Source organism: Lutjanus erythropterus, chromosome 5, assembly GCF_056507025.1.
Source record: "Lutjanus erythropterus isolate fLutEry1 chromosome 5, fLutEry1.hap2, whole genome shotgun sequence".
Classification (NCBI taxonomy): Eukaryota; Metazoa; Chordata; class Actinopteri; order Lutjaniformes; family Lutjanidae; genus Lutjanus; species Lutjanus erythropterus.
Window position 1 is genome coordinate 36,864,135 of NC_139321.1, and position 21,068 is coordinate 36,885,202.

The following is a 21,068-nucleotide window of genomic DNA, read 5'->3' on the forward strand; positions in this document are numbered from 1 at the left end:
ATTAAACATTAAGCCACCTGATGGGTTAGGGTTAGGGTTAGGGTTGATGATGATAAAAAAACTGCTCTCTGATCACTGAGAGGTAGAGCACAGAGACTTGCAGAACAATGCACCACAGATATACATCATGTCTGCCTGGCATACATAAACAGCTAAGCTAACTTTAGCAAGTTTGTCACAAATCTGGTAGCCGCATCTGATTACACACACGTCACCATCTGTTACTTCCATGCAAGATCATGGTATGCCTTTAATGCTGTGTGACAGAGTTGGTAATTCTGTAATGGCTTGATTCCACTGGGCACAGTTGCGTTGCGTCAGCCCTCAAACTGTATGCAGAACTTTTATTGTGACACTACTGCCCAGAACACAGTAACAAAATCATCAATACACTACATGTGGTTATGGCTGACTGGCTTCTGCAGCACGTCTTCCAGTTCAGTTTTAACCAAAAACTCCTCTCCTTTGTCTGGGCAGCAGTCCTCTGAGGACCAGCACACTACTGCATGAAAAAGGGAAGAGATGCAATCAGGAAAAAATAGCAGCAGTGTCAGTCAACTCACCTGACACTACTCTCATGAAACACACACACCTCTCTCGCCCTGCAGCGGACTGGTGACCACACCCACCTCCACAACTTGCAATCATAAAAACAGACAAAAAAGATACAGTTTAACAACACAGCCTACTTATCCATGTTAGTAGCATAAAACTCAAGGAAAGAGAACCAATCAAAAAAAAAATCCGAGCACGTAAACAAAATCAAAAGCGCAAAACACTCTATTTCTGGAACCCTCCTGCTGGGGTATGAAGCCGTGTGGAGGACGGATCAAAACCGTGCTCAGTGACATCAAAGGGTAACTTATTTTTAAACTTTTTTTCTATCACACACTATATTACCATTAGAGGGGCCTGTGTTGCCTCTGGCTACATCATATACAGCTGTTATTTCATTGGTTGCATTTTGATAGGACAGTGGAAACCCAGGAACTAATGTGAACTTTGAGTGGAGTGCTTGGCGGCAGTTTCAAGCAGCAGGGATAGTGCTTCTGCCCAGCTGGGTGCCACCACTCTTCCCTTGAGCTGGACACTAAGGCTCAAAACTTATATCTCAATATCGTTATACTATTTTGTTATATACATTATGTATCTCAATATACACATTTTCTCAAAAATAACATACCATAAATTTTTAAACAGTGCAAACATGATGATCTTACTGCACTGTTATAGATTTAAACACCCAACAGTACAGCAGTTAGGGCTGGGTGGATATAATTACAAGTTAAATCATAAGTTCAGAAAATGACATCACTTTACTGTAATTCAACAGACAATGCATATGCCATATCATGACATATTGACATACAAAATCTAAGAGGAATTCTAGTGTCATATCACAATATCAATATATCAATATATTGCCCAGCCCTGCTCTTCCCATAGGAAACCAATGATAGCCAACGCAGGGCGATTTTACCACTGATCACGTGAGGACACCTTTACTGATATATAATAATACTCACAGGCTGCTTTCAACAAGTATTGAAACAGCTGAAATAAACAATCAGTCATATTCAGAATTAAAATTAGTTATTTTCCTCCTGAACATAAATCCGATGTTCATTCTCCTTTCTGCTCTGTTTTGGTCTCCACCAACTTTTGAGAAAAACATGTAGCTCTTTAGCTGCTAGTTGTTCCAATTTCTTCATGAGCTAATGTATAACTCTGTTATGATGATCATCATGATAATTTAATCTTATTTATATCAATGTCTGTATATTAATTGATGTATTTGCTGTTTACCACAGACAGTAAATAGCTAATGTTGAGAGTGGGATGTGCTTTCTAATGTGCTAAATACACACAGCCTGTCAGACTGATTGCCTGACAACTCAGCTCAGCACAGGTCCCTGATCGTCCTCACCTGAACAGGTTTTGGCTACACCTAAATACTGAAACGTTGTGTCTGTAAATAAAGTTATATGTAAGTAAAGGACAGTCGGTTTATCGGAGCTTGTTTCTGGGAATGGGGCTGATGAGAATGATGAGAATGAAGCATACAATAAGTGTTCTGTAAAACTAAAACTATGGGCTAAGAAGATCTTTTTGTTTACACTATAGTCTTAACTAAGTGACTCGAGGCTGGCCAACTTAAGAACACGGTCTGCTCTCTCTGCACCCAGCCATGTTATTTTCTTCTGCATGGCACAGTTCCTTTGTGATCTTTCCCCCGGGGGTTTAGGACCACCTTCCCGTCCAAGCCCGGGGCAGAAGGCTGATGATCATGGTCTAGACGGCTGGTGTGCTCTGTGGGGGTTGAAGCACAGAGACCCACCGGTCGACAGCCGTGGGACCGCTGAGGACTGGTGACAGATGGGAGAGCAGGAACACAGAGTCCTTGAGCTGGTCCTGCTGCTTCCTCTCTCGTGCTTTGTTTTTTTTTTCTGCAGTATCTTGTGTTTTCTCTCTGGTTTTCACAATACACTTGTTCTTTTATCACATATTTCTCTGTCACTCCTTCTCTAAATCTGTTTTTCTCTTTCTTACCCTCCTGTCTCATCTTTCTCTATCTTTCAGTTTCCATTTTTCTTCTCTCTTTTCATCTTAACTTTTCCCTGATACGTCTTTTTTTATTCAATCATCATATGTCTCACTCTGTTTACTTTGTTCCCCTTTTCACTGCCCTTTCTTTCAAGCCATTATTCCTCTTTTCTCTCACCTAAATACCTCTTGTTCTTTTCTCGAGTGCTCTTTATCATCATTTTGTGTATTACTCGCAGCTCTTTAATCTGTCCTTGTTACAGATTTTCTGCTCTTAGTCTGTCACACTCTTTTTTCTTATTTACGCATGCTCATTTTCCCCATCGATCTCTATAATATGCTGCGTTGTAGTGGAAATGATCTCACTCACTCCCATTCTACTTAACCTTATTCCTTTGTCCTTGTGTTTGTCTCTCTTCAATTTCAGCTTCTCTCCATCCTTCTCAGTGTGCCTTTGGGCTCCACAGGGGACTCTTCTCATGTGGTCTCACTCTCACCCATCCTTCAGCACGAAACATGGGACTCATGCACACGCACACACAAGTGGAAACGCTCTCTGAGCACAAATTCACCTGGAGGACACGCACTCGATTATACTCTCTGCTCTGACGGCGCACAGCAGCTGTGCACACTCACTGTGCACACACACCCTATAGTACATATGCATAGACAGAATTAGGAACTTCTCCTCATTCTTTGAAGCTGAAATTTGTAGTATATTTGTGGTAATTTAGCAGAAAAGGAGCATGATACGTCATCAGAGATCAAGGAAACATGCTAAGTCTGTTTATGAGTCATAAGAAATCATTAAAACTGTTAAATTTAGGAATATGGTTAAGGGGCCTGATAGGAGTTAGGACTCATAGTCACTTGTTCTTGTCAGTTTCACATCGTCACACTTGTCTTGTGCTCCTGCAGTGTTCCTGCAGCCTGCCTGAGCTTCTTCATGCAGGGGAAGAGTGGGTGAGGGGAAACAGCTCTCTTCAACCACAGATCATACATTAAATAAGATTTCAACCCATTTATGGCTCCAATTCGTTAAGTGGACTGCTTTACTCATTGTTGGATGCACAATTGTGACACATTGCTCCTTTAACTACACAAACAAAGCATGCATTCAGGCATCCTCCCAATCCACAGCCAGCCTTTACATAACTCTGCTCAGTTTAATCCACTGTGTGATCTGCCCATCCCTAACTTCCAAACTTCTCTGTGATCCCTTTTCAATTGCTGCTCTTCTTCCCACTAAGCAGAGGAAGCTGTCTCCTAAATTAAAATTAGCCCTCAGGCTTCAGCTGACCTAAAAACTGCTATTAAAGCGGTAATGAGTTAGCATGGTTAACTAGCTCTCCACGCTCATAGCAGAGATGTCACCAAACAGGTTAATTTGTACTGCGGAGTAATGGAATGACTCAAAACATGGATTTCATCCCACTAGCAGTGTGGTTGTGTGATGGTGGATGGTGGAAGGATGGTGATGTCTGTCAGGTTTTTGGTCAATCTGCCACTTTTGTCCTGACTGGGGATGTCATGATACCAGAAATTTAGACCAGGACTATTCAATACAATAGGTAAATAAATAAATAAATAAATAAATAAATAAAACATTAAAATTCTAATCATTGTTCTTGACTGAGGGAGATATTTACTAAGCTTAATGCAAATCAATGTCAGGGGAGCATGTTGCCATGTCTGGAAAGTAGTGGAGTGCAAAAGTGGTGTCTGCTGCTTAACTTTGAATATAAGTGAACTACAAACAGTACATGACTTGTATTTGGAAGTGTTTCTACCTTTTGTGTGAAAAGTTTGATCACATCGTTTTGCATAGAGGCTTTTTGCAAACGTACCCTATCCTTGATGATTTGCCTCGAACTTCCGTAAGTGACTCTTATTTTCTTATTGATGAGTTGACATGGAGCTGTCCCTGCCACTGCACTTATTGTCATTTTCAATGCGTCTTTCTCCTGCGGCGGGCAGTGTTCTTCTTTTGGCCATGAACGACAGACCAGAACACTTGAGTATGGTGTGCCGTCAGGTCTTGAAGAACTGCACTGTAGAAAAATGAATACTGAACATTTTTTATGTGGCATCAACTTGGTACCAAAGTATTTGTTCTTGTGACATCTCTAGTCCAGGCTGAAATATCTCTGCAAATATTGCATAGACAGCCTTGAAATTTTTTGCAGACATTCATGGTCCACAGAAGACGAAGCCCACTGAACCAAGTGACCTTTCATCCGACGCCACATGACTTTGACATTGTTTTGCTTTTAGTGAGATTCCTTGACAGCTACTGAACTGATTGCCATGAAGTTTGATACAGATGTGCACGGTGCCCCAGGATGAATCCTCACTTGCCTCACTTGATTTTACAGTTGCTCCACCATCAGGTTGACATTTGCAGAGTAAAGTATCTCGACAACTGTTGGTTGGATTACCGTGTAATCTGACCTAACCCTAACCCCACAACATCAAACAGTTCAATTTGTCCAAAACTTACACACTTTCTTTAAATTGAGCATTACAGTCTCACAGAGCTGCTAGCGAGGCTACAGGATCTTTTTCTTGAGTTGCCTCAAAGACACCCTCATTTAGTTGCATGTTATCCTCTGCAACACTCTGTAATGTTTTTAGTGGAGCTAATGTTTAACTAATTGCATTGTTGCCAGGATTTTTGGTCTATTGGATTTTCGCAGAAAGAATCACAGCTAAATCAACATTATGATATAAGATGTGAACACGAGGTTTCTCTGTAGTAGAGACAGTCTGACTTCAAATAACCACATACTAGCTTTGGGGAATTTCAACTGCGATAAAAGGAGCAGTTAAAACCTTCAATGTAGTTTTCTTTCAAGCAATCAAAGTTGCCTTGTATTGCTTTAGCATTGTGATGAGGGATGAGTAATTCATTGTGTTTTCTAATTAAGTACTTTAGACCATGTTTTTTCTCACCATAGTCGAGGCTCTCAGCTCTTCCTCTGGAGCTTTTCTCATTTTGCTTACTGTTCCCAGACACCACAGCTGGCAGCGTTTGATGACACCAAGGCTTTTGGGAACGACAACTGTCTCACGCTGCTACACAGCAACTTTGTCACAATCAGACGAGCTAATTAGCCCTGAGCATCGAGATTAGTCATGCGGAGGTTTGGGAGAGGAGATGCAACATGTGAAGTGTAAGAGATAAAGCGGCATCGATTGCGAAGCGGTAACAATCATCAGCAGCAGACCCTTGTTAAGAGGCGTGTGCGTATTGTATGTGTGTATTGTGTGCACAGCTGATTCTTATAGGAAAATACCCAGTTTGCCAAACTTTGTGAACTAAACCACAGACATGTATGAACCAGGATGTTGTGGTGTACAGACAGATTAAGTTAGAAATGTTTGATCTCTGCAAAAGAGAAGATTTTCTGCTGAAGGACACTGGAAAAAACTCTTTCACCTAAAATTCTAAAACTAAGAAGAACTAATGAAGGGCATAATTGTAATTGCAGAGTAATTAGACCAATCTAGACATGATTAAACACAATTTGACACATTTTCCAACTATAATGATGCTATTTCTCTGATTGACTTACTCCACTCTACCCTACAAACACTGTATGTTGCTGCAATGTTATGACTGTGACTGTGACTAACCGCAACATTACATTGCAGTGGCATTACTGCAACATTACCCTTAAAATATTACATTGCAACATTGTTACTACAACATCGCGTTTTAAACATTATGGTTTAGCAACCTGACTGCAACAGTACATTTAAAACATTACAGTGTAGCAACGTTACTGCAACACTACACTAAAAATGATTAATTGCAGTGACGTTACTGCAACAACCCTGTCTTAGTAGCGACATTTCATGTGACATCCTGCCAATATAAAGTGATGTTGTTATATCTCCAGCATACTGTTTAAAGTAATGTGCGGGCGATGACGCTCACTCGGCAGGAAGTGTTACAATGCAATGTTCCAGCAACAACAACTATCTTCCTCCAATGACTTTGTGTTCGTGCAAAGTAAGGTTAAAAATACTACATTATATCCATCTTACAAACCTATTTTAAAGACTAGCACAAATGAACATGTCCTTGCCTGTGCTAAGGAGGAGGTGAGAATAGGTCATGATGACATGATGACAAGAAGTAGGAAGATATATCTCATTAAGTCCAAGTTCAAACAAGATATGAAGTGCATCGTGCTATTTTTAATCTGAATCTGCAGACTCTAAAGTTTAACAAGTTTTAATTTCAGAAGTTTTTTCTGTTCAGATTGGCCAAAGATGAATTTATTATCCCTGAAGTGATGGGGGAGGTTCTCCATCAGAGTCTACTCAGCTTCACTAGAGATTTTTATACATATACTCCTTAAGCTACTGGTAACAAAGCCAGAGAGAAAGTTTACTGTTCCATTCAGCAGTTCAGTCTGGCCTGGGGCGAAGCAAAAAGTCCTTAAGATTTATCTCATGAGTGTTACTGCAAGTTAGCAACTTTAAAAGGTAGAAGGTCTTCTCTATGAAAGCATATTAATCATGAAACTTGGTGCCTGAAAAGAAACAACGTGCTCGCCCTAGATCAGGGATGTCAGGGTCCAGCTGCAGAACAGAGAAGTAAAACTCAGAAAGTATCTCTCTGACTCCTTGATCATCTTTAGTCCCAAATTTATGACAAAGGCATGAATTAACAGCTCACCTTATACGTTATTAGCTATTGCTGTTCTTAAAAATTCAAGTATATGGAAATTAGACTGATCAAGGCTGATATGAGGCCCCTAGTTTTAATTAAAGTTAAAATATATTGCACACGTTTAAGAGAAAACACGGTTTATGTATAGACTTTAGTCATTACTTATTCACAGTAGGTATGGTAACTTTGATCAATTAATTATGAATAATAAAAACAGAGCACGGTATTTTGTTGTCAAAGATTAACAGGGTTGTAGAGGAGTATGATTTGTTAGAAGAAACATGGAAAGTCAGTGACTGCACTTCATTTAGACTGGATGAACTCGTGAACCGTTCATGGGTACCATGTTACTTTACATTTTACATGATACACTGACACGGAAAAGCCTCAAGATAACAAACATAATTCTTAGCGTGCCAACAGGTCATGTGCTCAGCACACTAAGGAGTTAATGAAAAAACAAGATCAACATGTCTGTTTATTAATTAGCTGTCACCCTGTTCTGTATGACTGAGGACCAGGGGCTTGTCCTGCTCCGTCAACGCTGCAAGTTCGGACTGCAGCCAAGAACCCTAAGGTCACCGCTGTCTCATCAATTTCGTGGCTGAAGCAGATGGCTGTATCTTTGAGTTGTTCCTCCGGGGAGCCTGCGAGGCTCAGTGTAGCAGGCGAGTGCGGGCCGGGGCACAGGAAGAGGCGCTAATAGTGAAGGGAAGTGCACTGAACTCGGGGCAGGTAGAGACATGTTTCAAATTTGCCCAGTGTGGTCCAGGAGGTCCAGTCCTCGTTAAAATCAATTTCTTTCCTGCAAGTTGGAAGTGAGCAGAGAGTGGTGGGCTCGGGGTTCGTCGGGCCACGCTGTAAGAGTGCCTGGCTTGTTTCCAGCCACTGAGCCGGAAAGAAAATCTAATTCCTCAGGAGTGAGAAGACGCAGCCGAAGCCTCATGTAAAGGTAATGTTCAAAAGCACTGCAGGAGCAGCTCAACACGTGAGATGACACTCAAGATTAGTCTGTGCAACTTCCTAATTTGAACTATGGCCTTTCAACTTGTTGTAGTTCAAAAGATAATATCAGCATCTGTTTTTGAAGGGTTTACTTAAGCAGCAAAACCAACAATCCTGAACTCAGTGAGTAATTAGAACATACTCAATGTCATGTAAGACTTGAGGCAAAATTGTTTATATAGTTTTTGTTTGTGTCTGCTTTATCATCTACAAATGCTGCATCGTTTTTCATCAATCAGCATCTCAATAAAGGCAGTAGGAGAGTGTGTGTTTCTGTGGAGACTTGCATCTGTTCCTGTGTGTGTAACTGACATGGATTCATCACACTTGTGAAAACACTGTGCTCAGGCACAACAATTCAGCAGCAGAACAGGAACTGACAAAACAAAATGTTTACTGTGAAGGACTGCAGAATCTATCTGTGTCTGTGGAAGCTGTTTTCATGTTATACAAGAGTGAATGGCAGCATCTGAGTCCTGACAGCTCCGACAGTGTGAACACCAGCGCAACTTTATCATGGTGGTTGTTTTTAACATTGAGTGCCAAGTTTTTAAAACTCTTTCTACCAAGTTGAAGAATGGTTGCTCTAGTTCAATGTTAGGGAGTGATTGTGTGTTGTGTGCCTTTGTGGTAGGACTGAGCAACAACAAAACTTACACTTACAGGTTACACTGGTAAAAAGAAAACACAAAATATCAAGGCGACATGATGCAATCGATCTTTTAGTTTTCTCAACTTTTGTCTACTTTACTAAGGTTTACAAGTTTAGAAAAGAGGTCTGGCAACTTGGATCTTTTTGTTCATCTAATGATGATATTGTTGTGAGGCTAACCATGAAACTCTTGCTTCAATTCCATGTATGTCTACCTTCAACAAACACAGATAATTCTTGATGAATAAACTTACAATTCTAAGTTCAGTGAAATAAAAACTTGCCCACATGCTGAGACTCTGAAACCCCCAAGAAAAATAAGGGTGCTGTAACTGCAAGTCAAAAATCCTTGTTATACTAACTTAACCATTCGTGTAAGGACAACAATGGAGAGAATTTGTTGTCAGGACAAGTTTTTGTTAGTTGCAAGTGGCAAAGACTTATATCTGAGTCAGATTAATTTGAAAACTTGAACGACATCAACAATTGCTACTTATCATTTTTATAGTGTAGGGAAATATTATGGTGACATTGTGGTAAAATGAGAACTCTGATCTGCACCATGAAAGTCAGATGGACACATCTGTCCACCAGGAACAGGTAAGAAGAACTTGTGATGAGTGAATGAAACAAACCACGTTTCTTTGTCTCAAACTGCTGCAGCTGTGTTTTCTACTACCCTACCCTGTTCTCTGTCTGTCTCTTCTTTGTCGCAGACTTTCAGAGCAACAGAGACACACAGTGTCCCCATAAGCACAGACAAAGCTGTCAGTCCCCTCAGTGAAGGGAGACGGAGAGATGCTGTGCTGCTGCCAGAGGAGCGCTGACTAAGATTACAGCATTCATGGAAATAAATTAATAAATAATACGATTTTTGTGCATTTCTCACTTTGTCTCTGATGGAATAACTGACAAGATTTGTCACCAGTCATTTAATTGATAGTGAACAAAATGATGCTTAATGAGGGGGAGCATGTAACATTTCAAACTTGAAAATTCATTGTTTTGGGTCTATAATAACACAGGTACTTTGTCACAATTCTGAGCACTGACCAAACACTGACAGACAACAGTGGTTGTAATTTTTGATCAGTATTATTGCTCAGGATACTTCAGTAATCTCTGAATATTAGTAGGGACATGTCCCTACCATGCCAACCCAATTCTTGACCCTTGGCAGGCTCAAATCTAAATGGTCTTTCCCATGTGTACACAGTTAAAGCCATCAAGAAGGTCCAATCGGTCCTTGCTGACCCTCATCACCCTCTGTTCATTGAGTTCAGGTTGCTTCCATCTGGTTGCAGATGCAATCGGTCAAGATGCAGGATCAACAGATTCAAAACTCATAGGCCCCTGCTACTATTGGTCTTCTGTATAGCATTATGCAATTGTAATGGGATTTTTTGTGCAAAGTATTATTATATTTTGATTGGTGTTATTGTATTGTGTTGGCTGGACTTGACCCTTGACCAACACAGCCTTCACACTCTCCACATACCTACATTAAGGGTATACTTGTTCCTGGGTTGGACATGAATTGCAGAATCCTTCAATATGAAAAAAATCATAAGGATGCTGGGGTAGGGCAGTGGTTCCCAAACTTTTCCATGCCAAAGCCCCCCAAATACCACCCAACTAGAACCCAAATTTGTGGATCACTCACAGCCTTTTTTACGTACAGCAGTAAATCCATACTTTATGCGTACTGCATCATACTTGCAAGTTTTACTTGGCCAGTAACTTTCAGACTTTGCTTTGGGTCTTTTAAAAAACATTTTTGTGAGTTAGCACTAGCTACTTGCTAGCGAGCTTACCTTCAGAAGTGGAGCAGCTTTGTGGCAGGCAAAGACCAGTCCAGGTCAACACTGGCAGCTTATGATGGGATGAGTGATGTTTTGACTGGCAGGCTATAAGAAAGACAGACATACCAAATAAGATTTAAATATCTTATACATTATTATATTATAAATTACATTTTAAAATAACAATTCTTTTAAAATCACAGGGCAAGGACAAAATGCACCATCCACACATGCAGCATGTCATTTGATGCCCATAGCTCTCACCAGATGCTCCACACAGACCAAAGAAGAAGATGCAGGAGGATGTCAGTGCCTGAGACAGCTTTGCCAGTGCCTGCGGCCATTTTAAATACGCTTCATAAGCAAGAGAACTTAATTAGGATGGCTTTTTGGCAAGTTTTGGCAGTGCAATGGCGGGAGATGCTTAATTTCCAAAATCATTAGCATTAAAAGCGATCAAATAAGGAACACAAAAGTCAGTGCTACAACATTCAGACCAGCTGTAATAAACATGAGCTTTAATATGAAATATCTTTTCACCACGTGATCTCTTGATCTCTTGTTTAGCATATCTAACAAAGACAGAAAGGAGATGGGATTGGTAGCAGAGGGAGCCCCAGTGTCTGTTTAGTATGATCCTTTCAACAGCACTCAAAGCCTTTTGTTCTAAGGCCTTGACCTATGGTCTAAGTGGAAGCTTTGCATGGGGATGTAAATTCCTGTTGGAGATAGCAAAGGCCACAGTGGGCGACACAAAAGGCAATCAAGAGAATTGCTAATAATTTATTGCAGTGCCTTTTATCTCAAGCTCTTGTTCGTGGCGTTCACCTCTTGTTCCCTCTGTTGTCTGACACTTTTGTCTTTGGTTCAGTCGAGAGCAGATTGAGCCACTCTTTCGCTGGCGTGGAAGAGGTTCGAAATACAAAGCGATGTCTATTGAATTACCCAAATCTTAGATGTACCACTCTTCACATCAAATGCTTGGCAACAGCCGATAGCTGAGATCTATTATGTGCAATTACTTCCAATTGCCAGTGTCTTGTTAAAAGATTTCTGCTTGACATTTGTTTCATTTATCAATTTTCTCTCCTCTCTCTCTCTGTCACCACAACACAGGGGCCACCAAAGACATGGGCAAGATGCTTGGTGGGGAGGAGGAGAAGGATCCCGATGCTCAGAAAAAAGAAGAAGAAAGGCAAGAGGCACTGAGGCAACAGGAGGAGGAGAGGAAGGCCAAATATGCAAAAATGGAGGCAGAGAGAGAAAACATCCGACAGGGCATCAGGGATAAGGTAAAAAAAAAAAGTAATAACAAAGCGCAACAACAAAGGCACCATTGTTGTTTGCAAGAATGGTTACTTCCTTGTTTATTCCCTGGAGTATGTGTAGGCCCAGTCTGTTCTCATTCACAAGGTGCATTCTTGCATCTGTATGAGACACACCAGGCTTTCAAGTTACTTCAGTGTAAATCCATGTGTCAGGTTATGAAGTATAAAGAGAGAAAAAGTCCACATATGGAGGAGGTGGAGGGGATGGATGGGTCAAACAAACATGGGCCTTGGGGGTAGTCTGCATGCCAGGGTAGTCTGTACCACGTGAAACCAAAACATTATGTAAATATTTAAGGTACATATCATTAGATTGTTCACACATATAACAAAATACAACTCGATATACACATAAACAGAAAAAATGTGATGGAGAGGTGCAAAAACTCTTTACAGAGCCTTGATCACAGCACTCTCCAGTGTATACCCAAATCCATCAGTAATGAATAGCAAAGAGAAGGAGAAACAAATTACATTATAAGACTGCACACACTTGCAGGCATTCATATATATATGAGTAAATGAAGTAATTAATTATTAGAGGACAGTTTATATAAGGATAAAATTGTGATTCCACCAGCACCACGTCCCAGAAGCGGCTCTCTGCCTTTTCCAAAAGTGTGCACTGTTATCCCCATTTGTATGATTCATCACACTTTCTGCTCTACTTTTAAGTGAGACCATACTGAACCCTGAATGTCGCCCGGATTACATCTATAGTACTTACTTAGTTCCTGTCCAGCAGATGGCCTACCTCTGACGTTTATGCCAGCACTCAAGAACAATTTCAGTTCATTTCAAAAACTCAAAAGCAACATTTCCAGACTCTACACTGAGGTTCTCTGTGATGCAGAGAGGATCTCGTATGTTCTGCCTGTTGTATGTCTATGTTCTAGCCAATGTAAAATAGTTGCAAAAGAACTTAACAGGCAGGAAACTGCATTGCTCCTACTGTACGCCTAATTCAGAAAAAGTTGGACGAACCCAGATTAGATCATTCCCCTCTCTCATACATTTAGTTTGCAGTTCAACCCTAAACCAAAAATACATATCGTTCCTCTTATCTGTAGTGTTATTTCTCCAACTACATTATTGTTGATTGTGCATTTTGTAAAAACTGGCTTGAAACATGTCTGCTTTCTCTCAAATATAATGTAACTAGATGGGACCCGGTTTGTGATGCTCAAAGTGCCAAAAAAAAAAAAAAAAAACTAAATAAAATTGAAAAGTTTCACAGATGAATTGTTTTCTTTCAGCCAAACTACACCTGCCAACTGCAGATGAAAGTGTGCATGTATTCATGGAAGAGAGGTTATAGTTCAGCCAAGGAGGACGCCATTAATTGTTACATCCTACATCTTGTCACAAGCATGATCCCCTCATCCATGAGTAGATGCACGCTCACCGATGCGCAGTACGGTGTAGTTTGGTAGAAAGAAAATGGTTCCTATGATTGCCATTGAGTTTTTCAAATGTATTTTATTTAGCACTTTGAGCTCTACAAACTGAGTACCATCTAGTTCCATGATATTCAAGAGAAGGCAGAGCTTTACGTTTATTTCCAAAACTCTGCAGGTCAGATCAAAAATATCTATAGCACTACAGGTAAGAGGAAAAATATGTATTTTTGATGCAGGTGAACTGTCCCTTTAAACCATTGTAGGCTGGTCAGTCAACATAAGTGTGCAAGGATTCCTTGGTGATGAAATTCCATTTTCAAAGCTTCTTATTGACCCTTTTTTTGTCTCGCCACAACCATCTTGTCTTTGATACATCAATTAACATTTTATTACCAATGAATTAAATAGTAAGCATGAGTTTATCAAAGTGTCTGCAGCTTGCAGTCAAATATTCATCTTGACATTGCTAATATTTCATTGAATATTTGACTCTTGTCACTCTTTGAGGGCTCTCAAGCTTAGTTCAAAAGTTTTCCATGTGCAGCCCTTGTGAAGCTTTCTTTGGAGTTTGCAGATCAGCTCTGCACTCCACTGAGTCCCAGCATTTCTTTAGTTTTGGAACAATTGTTGAAGAATAGAGGGGAGGGAGACGGAGCGATGTGACAGCATATCTTTGGAAAGTGTTTGATTATAGCGAGTGGAGAGGGGCTGACGAAGCGTGACTGTCTTCACTTCAACTGATGCGGGCCTTAGTTGCTGTGGAACAAGTCTGAGCACGAGAGAGAGGCCGACTAAGACAGACAGCGAGAGAACCAAACAGAGCAGCATGGAGGGAACACGGAGAACAAACAAGGGAGCAGAAGGAGATACAGAGGAGATATCATCAACCAATCACACCGATGTTTTGTTTCTGTCATGAAATCAGAAAGAAATATTTTTGGCGTTGAACTAAGACATATGATTTCAGTTCTCAGATCTTATGTAAAAGTGCCTTCAATCATTCAGCTAATTTTTTCTATCTTTACCAAATTTTGCAGAATTGTGTTATTGACTTTAAGCCAAAGGATGAATAACCATGATATCTCCTCTTCATGATCAGCTGGCACTCTGATTAACAACTATTTTGCATTAATTGGTAGAGGTTTGGAAGGAAAATTATGTCTCCTTGGATGTTTTTCAATGAGTTATTCCTACATTTGCCAAATGTGGCAGCTTGAGTACTGTTTGGTTAATGTACAATCAATATTAAGCCAAAGAACTTGGTTAAAGTAAAGGAAAGCTAATGATCATGTGTAAGTAATAACAAGAGTCGACACCATGCTAACATTTGCCAGTTAGTACTAAAAGGTAAAGCTGAGGGGAATGTCATTAGTTTTGCAGGTATTTGGTTGTAAATTAGGCTGGAAAATGGACAAATCTGCCAAGCTCATTTTTCAATTGCTGTGGCAGGTAAAATCAGCGTTACCAGTCCAGATTTGAAAAGTTGCATTAGCCGCTCAGCTTGATTGTAGGCATATCTAATTGTGCCCGGCCAGCAGCACAATACCTCAGACTCATGAACCTCAGATCAAATTGTCAAATGAGACAAATATGGATCAAGATTATGTTACTACGTTGCTTATTTCTTGCCTAAAATGTTATCAGAAACATATTTTAGTGTACTGTTTAGCTGCAATACAAGAAAGATTACAACCAAGTGGCCACCATTTTGTGTCATGCTTTCAAACAAAGGCTCCCAAAACTCTGTTAAACTGTAAAACTAGGCAGTGTTGGTCAGATAATAATCAAGAGTTACTACATTGCCTATTTCTCATCTACAATGTTATCAGAAATGTATTTTAGTGTACTGGTTATCTGTAATATGAGAAAGATTGCAACCAGGTAACTGCCACTATGTGCCCTAATGGAAATGAACCAATCACACATCATTTCATTGCTCTTATTGGTTGTAGGTCATGTTTTATTGCTCTGATTGGTTCTGGGTCATGTCTCATTGATGGAATTGGTTGTCTATCCAAGTGCATCCCAAAGAATTTTGGTCTGCAGGTGTTGACAGTGTTTCTTGAAAATGAAAAATGAACCGTGGGGATTAGTCTGGCGATGCCAGGCTAGTCATACATCAAAGTATTGGACAAATTAAATTTTATGGCCTGATGATGGTGCAGGAGGAAAAGTCAGACAATCATCAAAGTGATTATAATTCATCCTGAGGGGGACGTGACTGTCTGTGCCAAATTTAATGATATGAATCCATTAAGTAGTAGCAGAATTAAAAATGTCAACCTAATGGCGGTGCTTGAGGAAAAGTCACATGGTTACCAAAGTCATTAGGATTCATCCTATGGGGGCCATGAATCACAAAATGTCATGGTAATACATCCAGTCAAGACATTTTAGATGGTCTACCATGTTGACAGATTTCAACACAGTCAACACTTGTCCAAGAAGGGACCTGGACCACTGGTTTCAATGGGAAACAAGTCTATACCAGTTCAACCTATTTAATGAATATAAATGCTGCTATGCACATTTGTTCAGTATACATAAAAAATGTCATTTTTACTGTATGTCCACCCACCCACACATAAATTAAAATGCTCATTCAGAATAGCTGTTTTTTTAGAAAAGTTAATCTAAAAGCTTTCGTTTTTAGAATTTAAATACATTATAATTATCTCCATGTTGGAGTATCCGGACTCTCATCTCATTTTTGAATAATAAAGTCAATAATTTACAAGCAGGAACCATGTGTATATTAAAATAAAAGCATTCATGTCATGGGAATTAGGCTATTTTAACTGATCTGCAGTTGGAGCCATAAACATGCCAAGGATGAAGATCAGTTGGAGTATTAGATGTAATCTCCACTCTGTCTTCCACTGATAGTTTTATTTGCTGTAGCCTCCTGCTGACTGATTTTTGTCCCACATTGATTTAAATGTTATAAGAGCATCATTTTTTTTTCTGCACTGTCTGACTTGGCTTTTATTGCTGATGCAGCGTTCTCAGGGAAAAGGATTTGCCCTGTAAGACTAAGGATCACAAAGTAGTGTCTTATTAGCTGACAGGGGATGAAGAACTTAGAAGAGAAGAAGCCCAGAGAGCCTCGCTGGCTGCAGGAAGGATTCTTCAAATCCAGTGTTGAGTGAAATATTACAACAGAATTAAAGCAACTGTCAAACTGCCAGCATACTGCCTTTATTTGTCAGCGTGCTTTGGCCTTGAAAGTCTTCCATTACAAATATTCATCTGTTTATTTTGTATTTATTTACCATTTATTTTATTATAAGACTTTGTCCCATCACTCACACCTTACAGAATGTCTCCTTGTTTCCTTAGAGGCATTTCTTAGAAATATCAACGCTTGACAAAATGATGGTTTAGTTATAACAGAAGATATTATGGAGTTTGATACGTTTAAGGGGAAAATATTTCTACAGCTGTGGTGTCCTCTGGAATAACTGCTGTAATTAGATCGTTTTACATTAAGTAGTGTTTAAATTAAATTCAATTCAAGATAGCAGGCTTAGTTTTACATTGACAGTCAATTATGGACAGCTGATTAACTTACAGTGTAGGACTTGTCGTCGCTTGTTATTGTCAATCTATAATGGTGCGATCATCTTGCACTCCTGCAGTGTTCCTGCAGCCTGCCTGAGCTTCCTCACATCTGGAGAGGAAGGGGTGGGGAGAAACCGCTTACTTCAACCATAGACCGTGTATTAAATAGGATCAGAATCTATTTAATTTACAGTTTATGGCTCCAGCTTGCTATTTTGACTGCTGTAGTCATTGTTGGATGTGGAGTTGCTACATATCGCTCCTTCAGTAAGTGGTAAACAAATGTGAATGATGGCAAAAAAGATGGCGGGGCGGTTTGTTGGTCCCTGAACAACCCTAGTGCTCCACTCTAAAATGACACACAAAGTCACCCCCCAACCCCCCGTCCAAATCTTCACAGCGGAAATAGACACTAGTAGTCTGCCTTTAAGATATTTATTGCTTCAGAATCACATTAACGTGTGCCTGGGAGGGCAGTAAAAAGGTCAGGAGGAGTGCAGCTCATTTTCCGCATCTCTGCCTCAAGATCAACCATCTCTCAGCCAGTTGACCTCCCTGTGCCCTGCAACCTTTTCCTCACAGTCCAACTGTGTTGATTTTTCTCAAACTAGGAGCACATATACACTGAAATTAAACTTGTAAGTAACAGTGGACATGGATCCAGAACCTTTACACCAAAACAAAAGCTGACAAGATGCCGGTTTCCCATTATCTTGAAGCTAGAATTAATATCATCCATTCTCCATTTCTTCAGATTAATAAAAGCTTCAAGTTCAATTAAGAAGGCAGTGTTAAAGCTGACATGAAGCATTAGTGATAAATTGCCTGTCCAGACTTGTTTCAAGTTGTTTTCATTGTGCAAAAACCTTTTATCTTCAAAATACCAGCCTCATTAACCTGGCATCGCCAGACCAATTCATAAATGTGAATTAGTCCGGAGCCTCTAATATCATTTTAAATTTCCAAAGGCTGTTGTCAATGAGCACAGGCAAAAATGGCTCTGGAAATAACCAGATAGACAAATAACCACTGAAGCCAATGAAACATGTGAGACAGCAGTAACCAACAAAAATGAGACTACAGGTCGCAGAGATGAGCCGTGATGTTGATGTATTCATATGCCGATTACATATTTTGGTGTCTAACTGACTATCAGGTACATCAAGTTTTGTTATTGGTCCAGTAGATTGTGTCCCCAACAGCTGGAAAAGATGCTGCAATGGCTGCAACATAATCTTTGGTGGCAACTATGCCTGTCGAAATACGTCCAGGTGCTTGCTTTTGCCACTGACAGGCTCAGAATGTAATTCTAAGTGTCTCACAACATTATGGAAATTATCCCCACAGAGAAAGACCTAAGATCCTTTTTGCAGCCATTATATCACCCCTTTCAAAGCTAACACCAGACTCCATTATCAAAAACAGTAAATTTACCTCATAGGTCAACATAAAACACTCTTTTTAAAAGTACAGAAACAAGCAAAACCAAAATAAAACTCTCCAAAAGCATTTAGATTTTGTCCTCCCTCTCCCAGCCAGCTTGGTTATTTTGTGTAAACCTCTCCAATAATAGATAAATGGTGGTGATTGGCCCGATCAGGGCCAGGTCAGCTGGAAATCTGTCTCAACAGGAGGTGGATCAGATGTTTCTGCCAGAACAAATAAAACATGAGCTCACAGACTTTTCTGCTTCCCAGGCCTGGTTATTTTTTTTAACACGAGAAGTTAATTGTTGCTCCTGGAAGCACAGGTTCAGTTTAGTAGCTTTTCTAAGCCCTTCCTCAGCATATGGAGTTTATCCAGTTGTCATATCATAGGTCTTCATATTTCTATTCACCTGCCGAGCACGTAAAGGTTTCCCCAGAGCTTTCAACTGTATCTCATGGTCCTTATCAGTGTTTTTTTTTTTTTTTCTTTTTCACATTTGCTAAGAATTACACTGAGATTTCTAAAATTGCTAAAATTGTTCTTTCAAATGTTTTAGTTTAAATGGCAATGTTGAGCTCTTTGTTTTCTAAACACACTCTTGATTGAATAGAAGTCTGTTTCTTTGTAAGCTAATCATGAGCATTGTCGATTACACCTACAGTGATGCTGTAGTTGGTATGTAAAAAATCCTGGAAGGTCAAATTAGACCAAGCAGCACTTAAAACGCCTTTGTATACTCCCAAGCACAAGCACACGCTTGAAACAAATTTCTGCACAGTCCCAACTCTAATTGCAGAAATTGATTGTAATTGCTGTGCATGCAGACCCAAAAAGCTACAGTGTGCTGTGCTTAAACTTCATGAGGAAGTAGTCTGAAGCTAATTCATGCAAATGAAGAAATGTAAGTAATCATTTTCAGCCAGTTTACCTCAAATGCATGAAATGATCATGTCACGCCTCATGCATCTCTATTTTTTAGAGTACAAATGGCCACAGTTTGAGGTCTTATCAGTTTCTCCAGCACAGCACAGAGTGAGCACTAGGCTCCCTGCGTACTTTTCAAGTGGTCTCCACATTTATTCTAAAGATAGAAACCATTTAGTGTTTAACTTACAAGGACATCACACTTTTTTCATGGTGCCTCATATCTGCAATTTACAGTTTCTCATTGAATCGAGAAATATCTACAATGGTTAGATTTAGGGGCCTGGCTAGAGGAAGATTTAAGATTAAGAATTAATTTTATTTCTTTTTTATTCCTTTTTTTCTTTTCTTTTCTTTTTTTTATTTATTATTAATTTTATAGAATTAATTTAAGATTTTTATTAGATTGTGGCAGGGTAATAATGACACATGGAAGTGTCAAACTAAATAACTAAAAAATGTCTAACTAAAAAATATAAAAGGGACTGTTGTTGGAAAAAAAAACATTCAGATGGGCAAAAAGTCTTCAGGTCTTCCAAAGCATACTTTTCTTAATATCCAAAGAAATTCAGCGATGCCTGCGAGGTAGTTCAGGCAGTCAACTTTAGCTGCATCACAATCATGTGTAACAGACCTCACACATACCAAACGCACCCTTCCAATCTGGCGTTCTATTTAAACCGCTAAAACCTGCCATCTCTCCCTCTGCCTGTCAGTGCCATTGCTGCCCTGCAACAGCGTCACCGCCTGTTCATTCAGCCCCACCAATGCAGGCTCCGACAGGGGGGTCCAAGATATGTGTTCATCACTCCTTTATATCTCTACGTAAACATAATCTGCAAAGAGTGATGAGGTCGAAGCCCAGATGCCAAACTCTATGTTCTGCTGTCTGACTGAACTAATTTTAAAAAATCAGAGGGAACAAACTGACTGCAGTTCATTGCGATAAGTGGTTTACTGTTGTTCAAGTGCAAGCAAACTGAGGGCTGATCCATGGAGAGTGCACTGAGTTACAATCCATCAGGAGATCTATTTAATATTCCATTCCTACTGAGGAGCTTAGTTTTCAGTAGTTTGCAATGCCAATGGGCTTCTGGTGTCATGCTTGAGAATACTGGATCTATGTTCTGAAGTTTTTAGTTTCAGTTGTCAGTCATTTTACCAATAGGGGCCAAGCCACACGGTACTTGAGCATAGAAATAATATTATTAATGTTAGAGGTGATCATACCTTTAATGTCAAAAGATTTTTGTGTGCGTGGGTGATTGAAGGTTGTGGGTTTGTGTTTGAATTTGCACTGGGGGCAGTTGCTGCATCTGTATGTCCCAAAAGTAATAGACTGTATCACTGGTCTCAATCATCTCAGCTAAATCTCACCAATAAAGCAAATAATCCAAGATGCTTAACTATTTCTAAGTTTGTTTAAAATGCTAACCCTAATGGTGCATTCACACAGAAAGTGATGCAAATTTTCACCTCCTGTGACTCGCACAAGTTTGACCTTCTTGGGATCATTTGTGTTTATTTGGGTTAATTGCATTTGTTTGACCTGAGTATAATTTGTATAGCCTAGATCCAAACAGCCACGATACATTAGCTGCAAGAAAGCGAGAAACGGCAGACACCAAGGGAGTGCGTCTCTGTTCAGTCTGTATCTGACTGATCTCAGCACCAACCAGAGACTCCAGTTCTGTTATTTCCCTCCAGTCTCGCTTCTTTTTCCACCTCCTCTCTGTACAATCA

The 21,068-nt window shown here is 39.9% G+C and overlaps 1 protein-coding gene across 1 annotated transcript in view; it reads left to right on the plus strand.

Moving 5' to 3' along the window:
• The window catches only part of cplx1 (complexin 1), a 92,684-nt gene that overhangs the window by 66,642 nt on the left and 4,974 nt on the right, over positions 1–21,068 (plus strand). The window contains exon 3 of the mRNA XM_084719773.1: positions 11,801–11,976. Coding sequence (XP_084575899.1) covers positions 11,801–11,976 — 176 coding nt within the window. The remainder of the gene's footprint in view (positions 1–11,800; positions 11,977–21,068) is intronic.